The sequence below is a fragment of the Eufriesea mexicana genome, unplaced genomic scaffold, assembly GCF_001483705.2.
Source record: "Eufriesea mexicana isolate 0111107269 unplaced genomic scaffold, ASM148370v2 scaffold1556, whole genome shotgun sequence".
Lineage (NCBI taxonomy): Eukaryota > Metazoa > Arthropoda > Insecta > Hymenoptera > Apidae > Eufriesea > Eufriesea mexicana.
In genome coordinates, this window is record NW_016909682.1 from 435,998 (window position 1) to 453,439 (window position 17,442).

Genomic DNA, 17,442 nt, shown 5'->3' on the forward strand with positions numbered 1-17,442 from the left:
AAAATCATTTAAATAATCTCCTAATTTAAACAATTGATTTAAATGCAAAGAAAAAAAATTCATTCTGTCATACTTTTTCTACAAAAATGTTAGACTGTTTTTGGTCTTACTATGATTTTCACAGTGTACCACGTATTACAGTAATCAATTTAAATCATCGTTTATTATTTTCTAAACAATAATTTAAATACTAATTCTAACCAGCAATTATTGTTTTGGAAATAATGATACTCATGATGTTCTACAAAAATTATCTAGCAACTATCTGTTTCAATACTTTGATTTTTTTTTAAAACATTGTAGATTATAATGATATTCACTAAATATATTTTTTTGGTATTAAAGACTAGGTGATTATTAGAATTATAGCACGGCATTGACTCTGGACACGATTCACAAGTGTGAAAGTTAGCTCTATGAAATATTGTCGGCACTAGAACATTTACTTCTTTTACTTGGTCATCTTTTACTTTATCATCTTTTACTTTCACTCACAGGTTCTGGAGGGCTGATGCGGATTCCTTCAAATTTATCAGCTTGCTTTTATTTTAATTACATAATGATCTATTTATTTTATTGCCTCTCAATTACATCTCATATCTACTGTATTATAATGCGAACTCTCAGTGTCTTCATTTAATGACCCACTAATAGCCTTCTATTTCTTCGACACTTCCCATTAATTTGTTTCAGCAAGGTTTTGCTGCAATTTTTTGGCGTTGCATGAGTGGCCAAATTTGTGTGGCCTAACTGTGCGGACGCACGGAGCAGCTGTCGTTGTCATATACACTTACTGTGCCTCATAATCTATAAAAGACAAAACATATTCATTTACATTATCAAAACTGTTTAAACTGTTGTTATTCCAAAAATATAAACGCAATGAACCACTTCTGTTTAAAGAGCGACATACCTTTGTGATTGAGGAAAGAAGTTACTTCAAGTATAGCAAGTCAATTAATTTCTTCCACACTTACAGTGTGAACATAGCTATACTATTTAAATGATTACATTCATACAGTTATGTCAGTTTGAATAATAACGACTTCTACCAAATTTTGATTAATAGTATATCAAGCCAAATTTATAAATTTTGTATGCTTCATAAATCAAGTGATGACTTTATAGGTAAAGTGTTCTATCTTTTTAGTACATATAAACGTAAAAAATTAAAAAATTATAATAATGATGTGGCATATCAAAAATAATCCTGTCAGCTATTGAGAAACTATTGAAAATCAACAAAATTATTGTGACATTAGTCTTTGAAACATGTATTTTTGGAAAAATGACTTTAAAGTTCAGACCTTAGTTTAATTACTTTCTGGAACATAATTGGTACCCCCATATGCTTCATATTTCCTCATAGATAATAGTTTTTTTTTTACTACAAGTCTTTTCCTACATTTTGCAAAATTTTAATTTGTATTTCATAAGTGAGTGTGGTTTTTATTAATCCATTTGTAATATATGATACCTGTACCATGTAGATAGACCTTATCGTCACTCAACAATTTCAAAGTAGAAAGTATCAAAAATCTTTTTATGATGATATCAGTATTTGATTATTATTTTGTGTGAGATCTTCTAAGCATATTTCCTACAAATCTTCATTGAACAGTTTCTCAATTATTCATTTATAAATTTTCTCAATTTTAAATTTTCCCTGAATTAAATATTATACACATACACAAATAAAATAATATATGAAGAATATAAATCAATATTAAATATATCATTATTCTTATCTACTTAGATTTTCTGACTCCATTTCATGTACTATACCCTAGTTGATTTTCCAAATTTTTTAATGAAAAGTTAAAAGATTTTTCACATGATAGAAATTTAAATTGCCTGATAAAAAATTGGCTTTGTAAACCTCCCAAGGATATGTTTCTCCTCTAATAGCTCTCTGTTTCACTACAATCTATCATTACAAATAGCGATAAGGGAGTAAAGTACTGTAGCGTTAAAATTAGTTGTTATCATCATTTTTACCATGTTGACGTACATTCGCCTACCAAATTTGCACTCTCTCAATACTGCTTGACCACTTTTTGTAGTACCTCAATCAGTTACTGCTCTGTATAGTGAATTAGTATTTTTCTTTCTTTTTAAAATACAAGTGTAATTGTCCGACAGAAGGATGGCTGCTCCATAGCACACACATACCACGCACAAAAACCACACGAGAGTCTAACCGCTGTTCTCAAAGAGCAATATCGAGCGAGCCGGCTTACACTAATGATGGCGAAATGACATTAAAAAAAAAAAAAAAAAAAAAAAAAAAAAAAAAAAAAAAAAAAAAAATAAATAAAAACAAAAATGTGTTCTTTCTATTTTGCAACGTTTACAGATGCCTAAAATATGTAATACTTAATTAACAGGTGTAATAGCAGACGCAGAGAAAGAGAAGGGGAAGTTAGCGAAGGAAGGGTGGTCGGTGGTTTGTGATGATGATGATGCGCGGGACAATAAAGAGGCAAGAGGTGCTGTAGTTCAAAGTTTTGTTAGGGATCAATTCATTGACAAAGAACCTAAGGATAAGGGCGTTAAGCCCAGTAAGATCATTATCGATCAAGCGCCAGTCGTCGAGCCGACTATAATTAAGCAACGTTTCGTTCGCGATGGGAAGGGAGATTCTAACGTTACGATCGTTGCATCGAAAACTATAGTTTCAGTGACCGACAGCAAAGCAGGTGAGCAACCTGTGATTAAGCACACTGTCACAGTGAAAGAAATTGACCAAACGGTACCCACGGATACGGTGACGATCTCCAATGGTAGACAAAGTATCGTGAGCAAGAAGGAAATGTCGTCTAAAGAAGGTAAGGAAATTGACGAGAAATTAACAACTCCTAGTATAGGTGTGACGAAACCGAGTACGAAGGTGCCAGAGAAAGCTAAAGAAGCTCTGCGAGACGAACAGAGGCAACAGTCACCGAAAGAGACTGTTGCGAAAGACAACATTCCAAAAGAAACGAAACCTGCAGTTGATAAGCAAGTATCTGCTTACGAGAGCGTTTACAGCGTACAGTACCCACCTGCACAGCCGGACGAAAAGCAAGAGGACGAATCGAAGAAGTCGAAGGATAAAAGTGGAGGTATACTTTCAGGCATTTTTAAGGGATCCAAGCTTAAAAAGAGCAAATCGAAAGGATCGAAGGATACGTCGTTTGATAGTGGAGACGAAGAAGTAAAAGTACCTGCACCTACGGAACATCAAACGCAACAGCCGGCTCCTGTCATACAAGAGTCACACGTATCTTTGAAACCTACTGAGCCTACCACCGGGTTTGACGTTAAGTTAGTTACAATGCAATTTTTAGATGAATCCAGACGAGTTGCTTCTGATGTCCATGTACCTGATAGCACCGTGACTTCAATTCGAATCGAGGAGAAAGACGAGGCAAAAGTAGCAACTAAGGAACCAGATGATCGCACTGCAACTATGGCGAGTGATTCTAGCGATCAAGAGAAGGAGAAGGGTAGTGGTTTCTTTGGTATATTCAAGAGTCCAAAATCGAAAGATAAGAAGTTGAAGAAAGGCAAGGAAGCGTCGTTCGATAGCGGCGATGAAGAGCTTCGGATCACTACGGAGAAATTCTTAGATGATACCAGAAAAATAGCCGACTCCACGATTATAGCTCCTGTTCCCAAAGTCGACGGTAAACAAGACTTGTACACGTTCACGTCACCGGTTCTCTACGATGAAGATACACCCAGAGACAAAATAAACGGGCATTCCTACGACATTTCAGAGATGCAAAAGAAATTGGAGTTGGATAGGAGTACTCCACACAAGGAAATGAACGGGAAACCGGAGCCCAAGAAGCACAAAGACCAGAAAGAACGAAGCATAGAAAGACACGCTGACATAAAGGCAGATTCTCCAGAGAAACGAGCAGAGAGCGAGAAAGAACAAGACGAAGAAGGCAAAGATAGGAGTGGTGGTTTCTTTAGCATGTTTAAGAGTCCAAAACTGAAAAGTAAGAAGAGAAGTTCATCCAGGGAGAAGAGCTCCTCGAAGGAAACATCTTTTGACAGTGGAGACGAAGAAACGCGACAGTTAACAGCCAATTTCCTGGAAGACACGAAAAAGGTCGCAGACGCTATGCACCGTGAAGGATCAAAACAAATTGCTGAGAAAATTATGCCCGATATGATTCCCGATGCACCCACGGAATCCGTGGACAAAGAGAAGGGAAGTGGGATCTTCACTAAATTCCGAAGTCCGAAATTAATCAGATCGTCACGAAGCAGATCTCGTGAGAAGAGCACACCACCGCAGGAGGCAATAGTAAGCCCAGATAGTACACTCCGTGAAGCAACCGCGAAATTCCTGGAAGATACGAGGAACATTGCAAATGTGACATTGGATGTACCAGATAAAGTTGACGATGTCAAACAAGCGAAGGACAAAGTGACAATAGAGGTCACTCAAGACATCGATGATGCGAAGAAGAGGATATCCTCAGGAATAGACGCAGTTGTAGACGATGCAGAGGCGGCAAAGGATAAAGCTGCAAAAGAAGCTAAGAAGGCTAAAGAGAAGACCGGTGGCTTCCTATCTGGACTATTCAAAGGTGTAAAACATGCAGCAGATGACGTTACCGATGACGTTAAAGACACTCTTGATGAAACAAAGAGAGAAGTCTCTGAAGGAAAGGATCGTGCACAGGAAGCAGTCGAAGGGAAATTGAAGGACATAGATGCAGCTAAAGACAAGGTAGCTTCAGAAGTGAAAGACGGTAAGGATAAAATAGCACTCACTGCTAAGGACACTAAAGATACGATCACTGGAAAAATATCTGGAGTTGCGCAGAAGGTATCAGATACTGGCAAAGCAGTTGGTGAGAAAGTAGTCGATGGAGCAAAGCATGTTGGAGAGAAGGTGGACACTACGGTTCATGACGTAGCTGATGGCATGAAAGCTGCGAAGGATAAAACAGCTGCAAAAGCGAAGGATGCTAAGGATGCAGTTGTTGCGGGTGCAAAAGACACGAAAGACAAAGTTAGCGAGAAGGTATCTGAAGGTGCACAGAAGGTATCAGACACGGGTAAAGCAGTTACTGGCAAGGTAGTGGAAGGAGTGAAGGATATCGAGGCTAAAGCCGAGTCAGCTTCACGAAGCGTGGCTGATGGCGCGAAAGCAACGAAAGACAAGGTAGCCAAGGAGGTGAAGGAGGACACTGAAATAGCGAAACAAAAGATATCATCCGGAATCGATGCAGTGGTAGATGGCGCAGCAGCTGCAAAAGATAAGACTGCCAAGGAAGCTAAGAAAGCCAAGGAGAAGACTGGTGGTTTCCTTTCAGGATTCTTCAGAAGCGCAAAGCACGCGGCAGATGAAGTTTCCGAAGAAGTCAAGGACTTCGTCGACGATACAAAGAAGGAGGCTGCGGAAGAGGAAGCTCGTGCACGCGAAGCAGCAGCGGGAAAGTTGAAGGACATCGATGCAGCTAAGGACAAAGTTGTTACGGAAGCCAAGGATGCGAAAGACAGGATAACAACCACCGTGAAAGATGCCAAGGATACGGTAGGTGAGAAGGTATCCGAAGCTGCACAGAAGGTATCAGACGCTGGTAAAGCAGTCGGTGAGAAAGCAGCTGATAAAGCCAAGCGTATCGAAGGAAGAACAGAAGCCACGGTGTATGGTGTAGCTGAGGGTGTAGCAGCAGCGAAGGACAAAGCAGTTGCAAAGGCGAAAGATGCTAAAGATACAATCGTAGTAGCCGCGAAAGACACAAAAGACAAAGTCAGTGAGAAGGTAACAGACGGTGCCCAGAAAGTGAAAGACACAGGTAAGGCTGTTAGCGACAAAATCGTTGAAGGAGCAAAGGATGCCGAAGCGAGAGCCGAGGCAGCTGCACGAGGGGTGGCTGATGGTGCCAAAGCAGCCAAAGATAAGGCAGCTAAGGAGATCAAAGAAGACACCGAAGCAGTGAAACACAAGGTAACATCTGGAATAGACACGGTAGTAGATAGCGCAGCTGCAGCGAAAGATAAGGCAGCAAAAGAAGCTAAAAAGGCTAAGGAAAAGACTGGTGGTTTCCTTTCTGGCTTGTTCAAGGGTGCGAAGCACACTGCGGATGAAGTTTCAGGAGATGTCAAGGAGTTTCTCGATGAAACTAAGAAGGAAGCAGCCGAGGAGGAAGCACGAGCTCGCGAAGCAGCCGCAGGAAAGTTAAAGGACATTGACGCAGCAAAAGACAAAGCAGCTGCTGATTTAAAAGATAAGAAAGATAAAGTTACAGGCGTTATCATAGATACCAAGGATAAAATCGGCGAGAAAGCATCTGATACTGTTCAGAAGGTACAAGACACCGGTAAAGCTGTAGGTGAGAAAGTAGTGGATGGAGTCAAAGTAATTGGGAAAACCGCGGATGCTACTGCTGAACGAGTAGTCGACGGTGCGAAGGCAGCCAAGGATAAAGTAACAGCAGCTAAGGACAAGGTAGCAGCAGATGCGAAAGACGTCAAAGACAAAGCTGCAACTGCTGTCAAAGACACCAAAGACAAAGTCAGCGAAACCGTGTCCGAGGGAGCACAGAAGGTATCAGACACTGGTAAAGCGATCGGAGAGAGAGTTACAGATGGTGTAGATAAAATTAAAGACAAAGCAGGAGCAGCTGCTCACGAAGTGGCTGATAGCACGAAAGCAGCAAAGGACAAAGTAGCTAAGGAAATTCAAGACGATGCTGATGCCGCGAAGCGGAAGATTTCATCAGGAATAGACGCAGTTGTAGATGGCACAAGCGCAGCAAAGGATAAAGCAGCAAAAGAGGCTAAAAAGGCTAAAGAGAAGGCTGGTGGTTTTCTCTCAGGACTGTTCAAGGGTGCGAAGCACACAGCAGATGAAGTTTCAGACGATGTTAAGGACTTCCTTCATGAGACGAAAAGGGAAGCGTCAGAGGAGAAAGCTCGCCTGCAAGACGCAGCGGATGCTAAGTTGAAAGATGTCGAAGCAGCAAAAGACAAAGCAGCTGCTGATCTAAAAGATAAGAAAGATAAAGTTACAGGTGTTATCATAGATACCAAGGATAAAATCGGCGAGAAAGCATCTGACACTGTTCAGAAGGTACAAGACACCGGTAAAGCTGTAGGTGAGAAAGTAGTGGATGGAGTCAAAGTAATTGGTAAAACCGCGGATGCTACTGCTGAACGAGTAGTTGACGGTGCGAAGGCAGCTAAGGACAAGGTAGCAGCGGATGTGAAAGACGTTAAAGACAAAGCTGCAACTGCTGTCAAAGACACCAAAGACAAAGTCAGCGAAACCGTCTCCGAGGGAGCCCAGAAGGTATCAGACACTGGTAAAGCGATTGGAGAGAAAGTTACAGATAGCGTGGATAAAATTAAAGACAAAGCAGGAGCAGCTGCTCACGAAGTAGCTGATAGCACCAAAGCAGCCAAAGATAAAGTGGCTAAGGAGATCAAAGAAGATACCGAAGCAGTGAAACACAAGGTAACATCTGGAATAGACACGGTAGTAGACAGCGCAGCTGCAGCAAAGGATAAAGCAGCAAAGGAGGCTAAAAAGGCTAAAGAGAAGACTGGTGGTTTTCTATCAGGACTTTTCAAAGGTGCGAAGCACACAGCAGATGAAGTTTCAGACGATGTCAAGGACTTCCTAGATGAAACGAAAAGGGAAGCGTCAGAGGAGAAAACCCGTCTGCAAGACACAGCAGATGCTAAGTTGAAGGATGTGGAAGCTGCAAAAGATAAGGCGGCTGTAGAAATGAAGGACACGAAAGATAAAGTTGCAACTGCTGCGAAGGATGCAAAGGATACAGTCTTCGCGAAGGTATCCGATGTTACTCAAAAGGTATCTGATGCTGGCAAAGCTGCTGGCGAGAAAGTGGCTGACGGAGTAAAACGAGCCGAGGAAAAGACGGAAACTGCTGCTCGCGGAATAGTAGATGGCGCTAAGGAGGCGAAAGACAAAGCAGCTGCAGATTTGAAGGATGCAGCAGGCAAAGTCGCCACCACTGCGAAAGATACCAAGGATAAAGTCAGCGAAAAGGTAGCCGAAGGTGCGCAGATGGTAACCGATACCGGCAAAGCAGTTGGTGACAAAATGGCGAAGGGAGTGAAAGACGCTGAAGCGAAAATGGAAGCAACCGCGCACGGGGTAGCTGACAGTGCGAAGACAGCGAAGGATAAAGTAGCAAAAGAAATCAAGGAAGATGCTGACGCTGTAAAGCAAAAGGTTTCTTCGGGTATAGACACAGTTGTAGATGGCGCAGCTACCACGAAGGATAAGGCTAGCAAGGAAGCGAAAAAGGTGAAGGAAAAGGCAGGTGGTTTCCTCTCGGGATTCTTCAAGAGTGCCAAACACGCGGCTGATGAAGTTTCCGACGATGTCAAAGACTTCGTTGACGAGACAAAGAAGGAAGCTGCCAAGGAAGAAACTCGAGCACGCGACGCAATGGCGCAGAAGTTGAAAGACGTCGATGCGGTGAAAGACAAAGCAGTCGCGGATGTGAAAGACGCGAAGGACAAAGCGGCTGTGGCCATTAAAGACACGAAAGACAAAACCAGCGAGAAAGTAGCCGACGGTGCACAAAGAGTATCCGATGTTGACAAGGCTGTTGGTGAAAAGGTGGTAGACGGAGTAAAACGGGCTGAACAAAAGATAGACTCGACTACAAAAGATGCAACTGATACTTTGAGAGCGGCAAAGAATAAAGCAACCGCTGATGTCTCGGATGTTAAAGATAAAATTACAACGACTGTCAAAGATACAAGGGACAAGGTTAGCGAGAAAGTGAGCGAAGGTACTCAGAAGGTGTCAGATGCTGGTAAGGCTGTAGGGGAAAAGGTAACGGATACTGTAAGGAAAGCTGAGGACAAAGCTGGGGAAACTATGCACGGCGTAGCTACTGGCGTAAAAACAACAAAAGATAGACTGACACAGGAGATTAAAGAGGACACCGAAGCTGCAAAACGAAAGGTATCATCTGGAATAGATACAGTTATGGACAGTGCAGCAGCAGCGAAAGACAAGGCTGCGAAAGAAGCGAAAAAGGCTAAAGAGAAAGGCAGTGGTTTCCTTTCTGGACTATTCAAAGGAGCTAAACATTCGACGGAGGATATTTCAACTGACGTTACGGACGTTAAGAATTTCCTCGATGAAGCAAAGAGGGAAGCCTCTGAGGAGAAAGCTCTTGCACACGAAGAAATGGAAAGGAAGCTGGAAGATGTGTTCACAGGAAAGGACAAAGCAGTTGCAGACGTAAAGGATAGAAAAGATAAGATTGCATCATCCGTCAAGGACATGAAAGATAAGGCTGGATCAAAAATCTTCGATGGCTTGCAGAAAGTGTCAGATGCGGGTAAAGCTGTTGGTGAAAAATTGGAAGATGGCGTGAAACACACTGGAGAGAAAATAGAAACTACAACCAGAGATGTAGCTGACAGCGCAAAGGCAGCGAAAGACAAAGTGGTAACGGACATAAAGGATGCCAAGGATAAAACTGCAGCAGCTGTGAAGGATACTAAGGACCAACTTGGTGAGAAAATAACAGAAGGTTCGCAGAAAATATCAGATACCGGTAAGAAGGTAGAAGAGAAGATAGTAAGTGGTGCAAAGACAGCCGGTGATAAAGCGAAGGCGTCTGCTCACGAGGTAGCCGAAGGTGCAAAGATGGCTAAAGATAAACTAGAGAAAGAGGTTAAAGAAGATACCGCCGCAGTGAAACAAACAGTTTCATCGGGTGTTGATGCAGTTACAGATGGTGCAGATGCAGCTAAAGAGAAGGTCACAAAGGAAGCAAAGAAAGCTAAGGAAAAGGGTGGAGGTTTCCTCTCAGGCCTGTTCAAAGGCGCAAAACATGCAGCAGAAGAGGTTTCTGAAGAGGTGAAAGAATTCTTTGATGAAACAAAGAAGGAAGCAGCGAAAGAAGAAGCACGTGCTCGTGAATCCATGGAAAAAACTGTGAAAGACGTGGATACGGCAAAGGAGAAAGCAGTTGCAGATGTAAAGGACACGAAGGATAAGGTGACCTTCGCTGTAAAAGACACCAAGGACAAGGTTAGTGAAAAAATATCTGATGGCGTTAAAACAGTAACAGATGCAGGGAGAACTGTTGGAGATAAGATAGCTGATGGCACAAAGCAGGCAGAAGCTAAAACAGAAGCTGCTGCGCTAGAGCTAACTGACGGCGTGAAAACAGCAAAAGACAAACTAGTTACAAGTGCAAAAGATACTACACAGACACTGGCAACTGCTGCAAAGGACACGAAAGACAAAATCACAGAGAAAGCATCGGAAGGAGCACAAAAGGTAACAGACACTACCAAAACAATTGGAGAAAAAGTTGTAGATGGCGTAGAAAAAGCTAAAGGCAAAGCAGAAGTAGCCGCTCATGGAGTAGCTGATGCTGCTAAAACAACAAAGGACAAAGCAGCCAAGGAAATTAAGGAAGATGTCGATACCGTGAAGCAAACAGTGTCGTCTGGAATAGACGCAGTGGCAGATAGCGCAGCCTCAGCCAAGGACAAAGCTGCTAAAGAAGCTAAGAAAGCGAAGGAAAAGGGTAGTGGTTTCCTTTCAGGATTATTCAAAGGTGTCAAACATGCTGCAGATGAAGTTTCAGATGATGTAAAGGACTTCCTTGATGAAACGAAAAGGGAAGCATCAGAAGAGAAAACCCGTCTGCAAGATGCAACGGATGCTAAGTTGAAGGACATCGAAGCAGCTAAAGACAAAGCAGCTGCGGAAGTAAAAGACACGAAAGATAAAGTTGCAACTGCCGCAAAGGACACAAAGGATACAATCTTCTCGAAGGTATCTGATGTTACACAGAAGGTTTCAGACGCTGGAAAGGCCGTTGGTGAGAAAATCACTGACGAAACGAAGCGTGCAGCAGAGAAGACCGATACTAAAATTCAAGAACTAGCTGATGACGCGAAAGCAACAAAGGATAAAGCCACTGCTGAGATTAAGGATGCTAAAGACAAAGTAACGGCAACTGCTAAGGGTACAGTAGACACGATTAGCGAAAAGGTGGCTGATGGTAAACAAAAAGTATCAGAGACTGGGAAAGCTGTTGGAGAAGGTATCGTGGATGGTGTCAAAAAGGCTGAAGGTAAAGTAGAAGCAGTTGCAGTAGACGTAGCTACAGGTGCAAAAGCAGCGAAGGACAAAGTAGCAACCGAAATTAAGAAAGATGCCGAAGCTGTGAAGCAGAAAGTTTCTTCAGGCATAGACACAGCTGCAGACAGTGCAGCCTCGGCAAAGGACAAAGTCGCCAAGGAAGCTAAGAAAGCCAAGGAAAAGGGTGGTGGATTCCTTTCTGGATTGTTTAAGAGCGCTAAGCACGCTGCAGATGAAGTTTCGGAAGATGTCAAAGAATTCGTTGATGATACGAAGAAGGAAGCTGCTGCGGAAGAAGTTCGTACTCGAGAAGCAGTAGCAGGAAAGCTTAAAGACCTCGACGCAGCGAAAGATAAAGCAGCAGCTGACGTGAAAGATGCAAAAGATAAAGTTGCAGGTGCTGTTTTGGAGACCAAGGATAAAGTCGGTGAGAAAGTATCTGGTACTATGCATAAGGTTTCAGATGCTGGTAAGGCATTCGGCGAGAAAGTCTCAGACGGCGTGAAGGATGCCGGAGCGAAAGTGGAAGTAGCAGCCAAAGATTTAGCTGCCGGTACAGAAACAGCAAAGGACAAGATCGCTGCAGATGTAAAAGACGTTAAGGATAAAACCGCGTCTGTAGTAAAAGACGCCAAGGATAAAACCGCGTCTGCAGTAAAAGACGCCAAGGATAAGGTCAGTGACACCGTGTCTGAGGGCGCACAGAAGGTTTCAGACACGGGTAAACTAATTGGAGAAAAAGTTGTAGATAGCGCGAAGAAAATTGAAGACAAAGCTGAGAAGACTGCCCATGAAATATCTAGCGGAGCTAAAACAGCAAAAGACACGGTAGTCAAAGAAATCAAAGATGACGCTGACGCAGTTAAACAGAAAGTGTCAGCAGCGATGGACTCAGTTGCAGATAGTGCAACGTCTGCCAAAGATAAAGCTGCGAAAGAAGCAAAGAAAGCCAAGGAGAAAGGTAGTGGCTTCCTTTCGGGATTATTCAAAGGCGCAAAATACTCTGCAGATGAAGTTTCAGGAGATGTGAAGGATTTCCTCGAGGAAACGAAGAAGGAAGCTACAGAAGAGAAAGTCCGGCTGCAAGGAGCAGTAGAAGAGAAAATGAAAGATATCGATGCAGCGAAGGATAAAGCTGTAGCGGATGTAAAGGATGCAAAGCAGAAAGTTGCAGGTGCTGTAGAAGATGCAAAGGACAAAGTGAGTGGAAAAATATCTGAGGGTATAGAGAAAATATCAGACGCGCGTAGAGCTGCTGGAGACAAAGTCGTTGATGCTGCAATGCATGTCGAAACGAAGACGAAAGCAGCAGTTGGTGAAGCAGCTGATGGTGTCAAATCAACTAAAGATAAAGTAATTTCAGATCTGAAAGATGTTAAGGACAAAGTTGGAACTGCTACAAAAGATACTAAGGATCAAATTAGCGACAAAGTGGTGACTGGTACACAAATGTTATCCGATGCTGGCAAAACGTTAGGAGAAAAAGTTACCGATGGAGTGAAGAAAGCTGAGGATAAAACAGCCGCTGTTGCTCAAGATATTGCAAGCAGTGCGAAAACAGCGAAAGACAAAGCTGCGAAGGAGATCAAGGAAGACACTGATATCGTGAAACAGAAGATATCGTCTAGCGTGGAATCAGTAACAGATGGAGCTGCGACTACAAAGGATGCAGTTGCAAAGGAAGCTAAAAAGGCCAAAGAGAAAGGCAGTGGTTTCCTTTCTGGATTATTTAAAGGAGCCAAACACGCTGCAGACGAAGTTTCCGGAGAAGTCAAGGAATTCCTGGACGAAACGAAAAAGGAAGCTGCCGAAGAAGAAGCTCGTGCTCGAGAAGTAGTGGCAGAGAAAGCAAAGGACGTTGATGCGATGAAAGACAAAGGCGTAACAATTATAAAAGATACGAAGGATAAAGTAGTATCAGGAGTGAAAGATACCAAGGATAAGGTTAGCGACAAGGTATCCGATGGCATGCAGAAGGTATCCGATGCTGGTAAATCTGTTGGAGAAAAAGTAACAGACGGTGTGAAACAAATTGGCACAGCTGCGGATGCCACTGCGCAACAAGTAGCAGATAGTGCAAAGGCAGCGAAAGATAAAGTCTCTGCTGATGCAAAGGACATTAAAGATAAAGCTGCGGCTTCGGCGAAGGATGCTAAAGATAAAATCGCTGAGAAAGTAGTTGAAGGTGCACAGAAGGTGTCAGATGCTGGGAAAGCAGTTGGAGAAAAAGCTGCAGATGGAGTAGAAAAGGCCAAGGATAAAATTGGAACAGCTGCACATGAAATAGCTGCAGAAACGAAAGAAGTTAAAGGTAAAGTATCTAAAGAGATTCATGACGACGCTGAAGCTATAAAACAAAAAGTTTCGTCAGGAGCAGCTGCAGTTGTAGATGGCGCAGCTTCAGCGAAGGATAAAGCAACGAAGGAAGCTAAGAAAGCTAAAGAAAAGGGAAGCGGCTTCCTGACAGGACTGTTCAAAGGTGCGAAACATACTGCTGATGAAGTTTCTGACGAAGTTAAAGAATTTCTCGACGTGACTAAGAAGGAAGCAGCCGAAGAGGAAGCCAGAGCTCGCGAAGCAATGGCAGAGAAGTTGAAGGACGTTGACGCGGCAAAGGACAAGGCAGCTGCAGAAGCAAGAGATACCAAGGACAAAGTAGCAACTGCTGTGAAGGATGCTAAAGATACGGTCAGTGAGAAAGTATCTGAAACTGCGCAAAAGGTGTCAGATGCTGGGAAAGCCGTTAGCGAGAAGGTAGTTGATGGCGTGAAGCGAGCTGAAGAACAGGCAGATGCTACAGTTCATGGTATAGTTGATGGTGCAAAAGCAGCAAAAGACAAAGCTGTAACGGATGCGAAAGACGCTAAAGATAAAGTTGCATCTGCTGCAAAAGATACCAAGGATAAAATCAGTGAGAAAGTATCTGAAGGAGCTCAAAAGATCTCAGAAGCTGGTAAAGCAGTAGGAGATACAGTGGTAGGTGGCATCAAGAAAGCTGAAGATAAAACACAAGCAGTGGCACAAGACATAGCTGGTGGTGCAAAAGCAGCAAAGGACAAAGTAACAACGGAAGTTAAGAAAGATACGGAAGTCGTAAAACAGAAAGTTTCAACGGGCATAGACACAGCTGTGGACGGTGCAGCATCTGCAAAAGACAAAGTTGCAAAGGAAGCTAAAAAGGCCAAGGAAAAGGGTGGTGGATTCCTTTCTGGGTTATTCAAGAGCGCCAAGCATGCTGCAGATGAAGTTTCAGAGGATGTCAAGGAATTCTTTGATGAGACAAAGAAGGAAGCTGCTGAAGAGGAAGCTCGTGCTCGCGAAGCTATGTCAGAGAAAGCCAAAGACATTGGCGCAGCGAAAGATAAAGCAGTTGCAGATTTAAAGGATACAAAAGATAAGATGAAAACTACCATGAAGGACACCAAGGATTCAGTTGTAGGAAAACTATCTGAGGGAGTACAAAAGGTGTCAGATGCAGGTAAAACCGTCAGTGGCAAAGTCGTTGACGGAGTGAAAGTAGTAGAAGCAAAAACTGAAGAAGCTGCTCATGGCGTTGCTGGAGGTGCCAAGGCAACCAAGGATAAGGTAGTTACCGGTGCAAAGGATATTAAGGACACAGTTACAACTGCTACTAAAGATGCCAAAGTGAGTGTCAGTGAAAAGATATCTGCAAGTGCACAGAAAGTATCAGATGCAGGAAAATTTGTGTCCGATAAGCTTACCGATGGTGCCAAACAAACAGGAGCTAAAGCAGAAGCATTTACTAAAGAGGTAACAGATGGTGCCAAAGCAACAAAGGATAAATTATCAGACGAAATTAAACACGATACCGAGGTTGTCAAAGAAACCGTTTCTTCTGGAATACATGCGGTGGCAGATGGCGCTGCTGCGACAAAAGATAAGGCTGCAAAGGAAGCTAAAAAGGCTAAAGAGAAGACCGGTGGTTTCCTATCAGGATTGATAAAAGGTGTAAAGCATACAGCGGATGATGTTTCCGACGAGGTTAAGGAATTTCTTGACGAAACAAAGAAAGAGGCTGCTGAAGAAGAGACACGCGCTCGTGAAGCAGTTGCTGGTAAGGTGAAAGAAGTTGACGCGGCGAAACAACAAGCTGAGGCCGACATGGAAGCTGCTAAAGATAAAGTTGCAGCTGGTGTGAAAGATACCAAGGATAAAGTCAGCGAGAAAGTAACCGGTACTGTACAAATGATGTCAGATACCGGTAAAGCTGTGACTGATAAAGTCATTAGTGGAGTGAAAGGCGTGGAAGCAAAGACAGAAACTGCTGCTCGAGAAATTAGCGAAGGTGCCAAAGCAACTAAAGACAAAGTAGCTGGAGACATGAAAGGTGCCGGGGAGAAAGTTGCAACTGCAACAAAGGATACGAAAGATAAGGTCAGTGAAAAGGTGTCTGGTACTGCCCAAGCGATAGCAGACACCAGCAGACTTTTAGGCGCAACAGTTGCTGATGGAGTAAAGAAAACAGAGGCAAAAGTAGAAACAGCTGCTCAAAGCGTGGCTAATGGTGCAAAGTCAGCGAAAGACAAGTTGACCAAAGAAATCAAAGAGGATACATCAATCGTGAAACAGAAAGTTGCTTCTGGAGTGGACACGATTGTAGATGGCGCGAAAACAGCTAAGGACAAGGCTTCGAAGGAGGGTAAGAAAGTGAAAGAAAAAAGCGGAGGCTTCTTTTCTGGTTTAATTAAAAGCGCAAAGCACGCTGCCGATGAAATTTCTGGAGATGTTAAAGAGTTTGTTGATGAAACGAAGAAGGAGGCTGTAGAAGAAGAAGCTCGCGTTCGCGGAGCAGTCTCAGAGAAAATGAAGGACGTTGACGCTGCTGCAGATAAACTTGCGGCAGATGTAAGAACTACCAAGGACAAGGTTAAAACAGGCGCGAAGGATGCAAAAGCTGCAGCTAGTGCGAAAGTATCTGATGGTGTACAGATGGTATCAGACACTGGCAAAGCTGTTGGCGAAAAAGTATCAGATGGCGCGAAACACACTGTAGAATTTATGGGAAGCACTACTCAAGAAATAGTTACCGGTGCACAAAGAGCATCTGACGCTGGAAGATCCTTTGGAGATAAATTATCGACTCAAGTAGAACAGAATTTTGTTATAACCGGTAGTGACATGAAAGGCAGTCTGAGTGACTTTCTGGAAGAGATGAAACGCGACTCTGCTTGGGACAAAGGACATTTTCAAGATAAACCAGATGTTCATGTGTACGAAAACGTAGATACATCGACGTTCGTTCGAGAGATGAAACCAGAATTGAAAGGAGTACCGATTCCAAAACATGGGAGAGATATAAAGTCTACGACAGAAACTATTACTTCCTCAGTTTTCGATACATATGATCCATTTTCTGGCTTAGGTTCCGAAGCACAGATTAGACTCTCCGAAGTAAGAGACGATGATCGTGCCAGCGAATCAAAATCCAAGAAAGTATCTCGCATTCCACAAAAAGTTAGTTCCTCTAAAGACCGAATAGTTAGCACTAGTAGTTCAACGGATAGTACAGTTAGGGTAGTAAACGTATTTAGCGAAATAGAGCACCTCGAGCCTCACACACGACAGACCGTCACCACAGTCGTAACAAAGTCTGTGCGGACGGCAGCGACCCCACCACCCAGTCCCGCCGAGTACACTGACAGTAGAATTGAAGGTATCTTGCAATAATTGCGTTATACATATTACATACCAGCTGTGTGTAACATGATTAATTAAGTTGACGCTTTTCTGTAACTTATGTTTTGGTAGTCATACCAAAATGACCAAAGAGGTCATTGCACTCTGTCATTCGTAATGAATTCTAACACTCTGATCTCAGTCACTTTTAGTGTACTAATGTTTACATGATCTTTTATAAAGCAAGAACGTCGAACGTACTATAAAGTGGAGCTTCTTTTTATTGCAAAAGTGAAAAGGTAACGTGCATTCTGTATTATCGACAGTAAGTAAACATTGCGATTTACGGTTTCATTTCAAACGTGTCTCATGTACATTTCAAAGCTTTTGTAGACGTTTAATCATCTTATATGATTATACTCATTCGATGGACAACACACTTTATAGTATGATAATTCAAAAAGAAAAAAGAAGATACGTGATCGACCGTAGCAAAGACATATGTAAAACAACGTGTTTACATTATTTCTATTTATTTGCTGTTATTATTTTCAGTTTGTGCGTTTTAACTTTTTTAACATTTCTTTGATGCATGTTTCCAGGTTTTTAATGCTATTTTTTAACATTACAATATTATCCACGACCAAATGTTTTATTATCCGTCGATAATGAGATTATCGGTCCAAATCAACAACCTTATTTGTCAT

General features: G+C 42.6%; 1 protein-coding gene across 19 annotated transcripts in view; it reads left to right on the plus strand.

Annotated features, from left to right (window-relative positions):
• Positions 1-17,442, plus strand: part of LOC108548348 (ankyrin-3) — a 139,636-nt gene that overhangs the window by 111,199 nt on the left and 10,995 nt on the right. For 17 of the 19 annotated variants that reach the window (XM_017901237.1, XM_017901238.1, XM_017901243.1 and 14 more), the window contains one exon: positions 2,388-16,772. The exons of 1 other annotated variant lie outside the window; for it this stretch is intronic. In XM_017901237.1, coding sequence (XP_017756726.1) covers positions 2,388-16,772 — 14,385 coding nt within the window. The remainder of the gene's footprint in view (positions 1-2,387; positions 16,773-17,442) is intronic. One more of the 19 variants, XM_017901240.1, reaches the window with a different exon arrangement.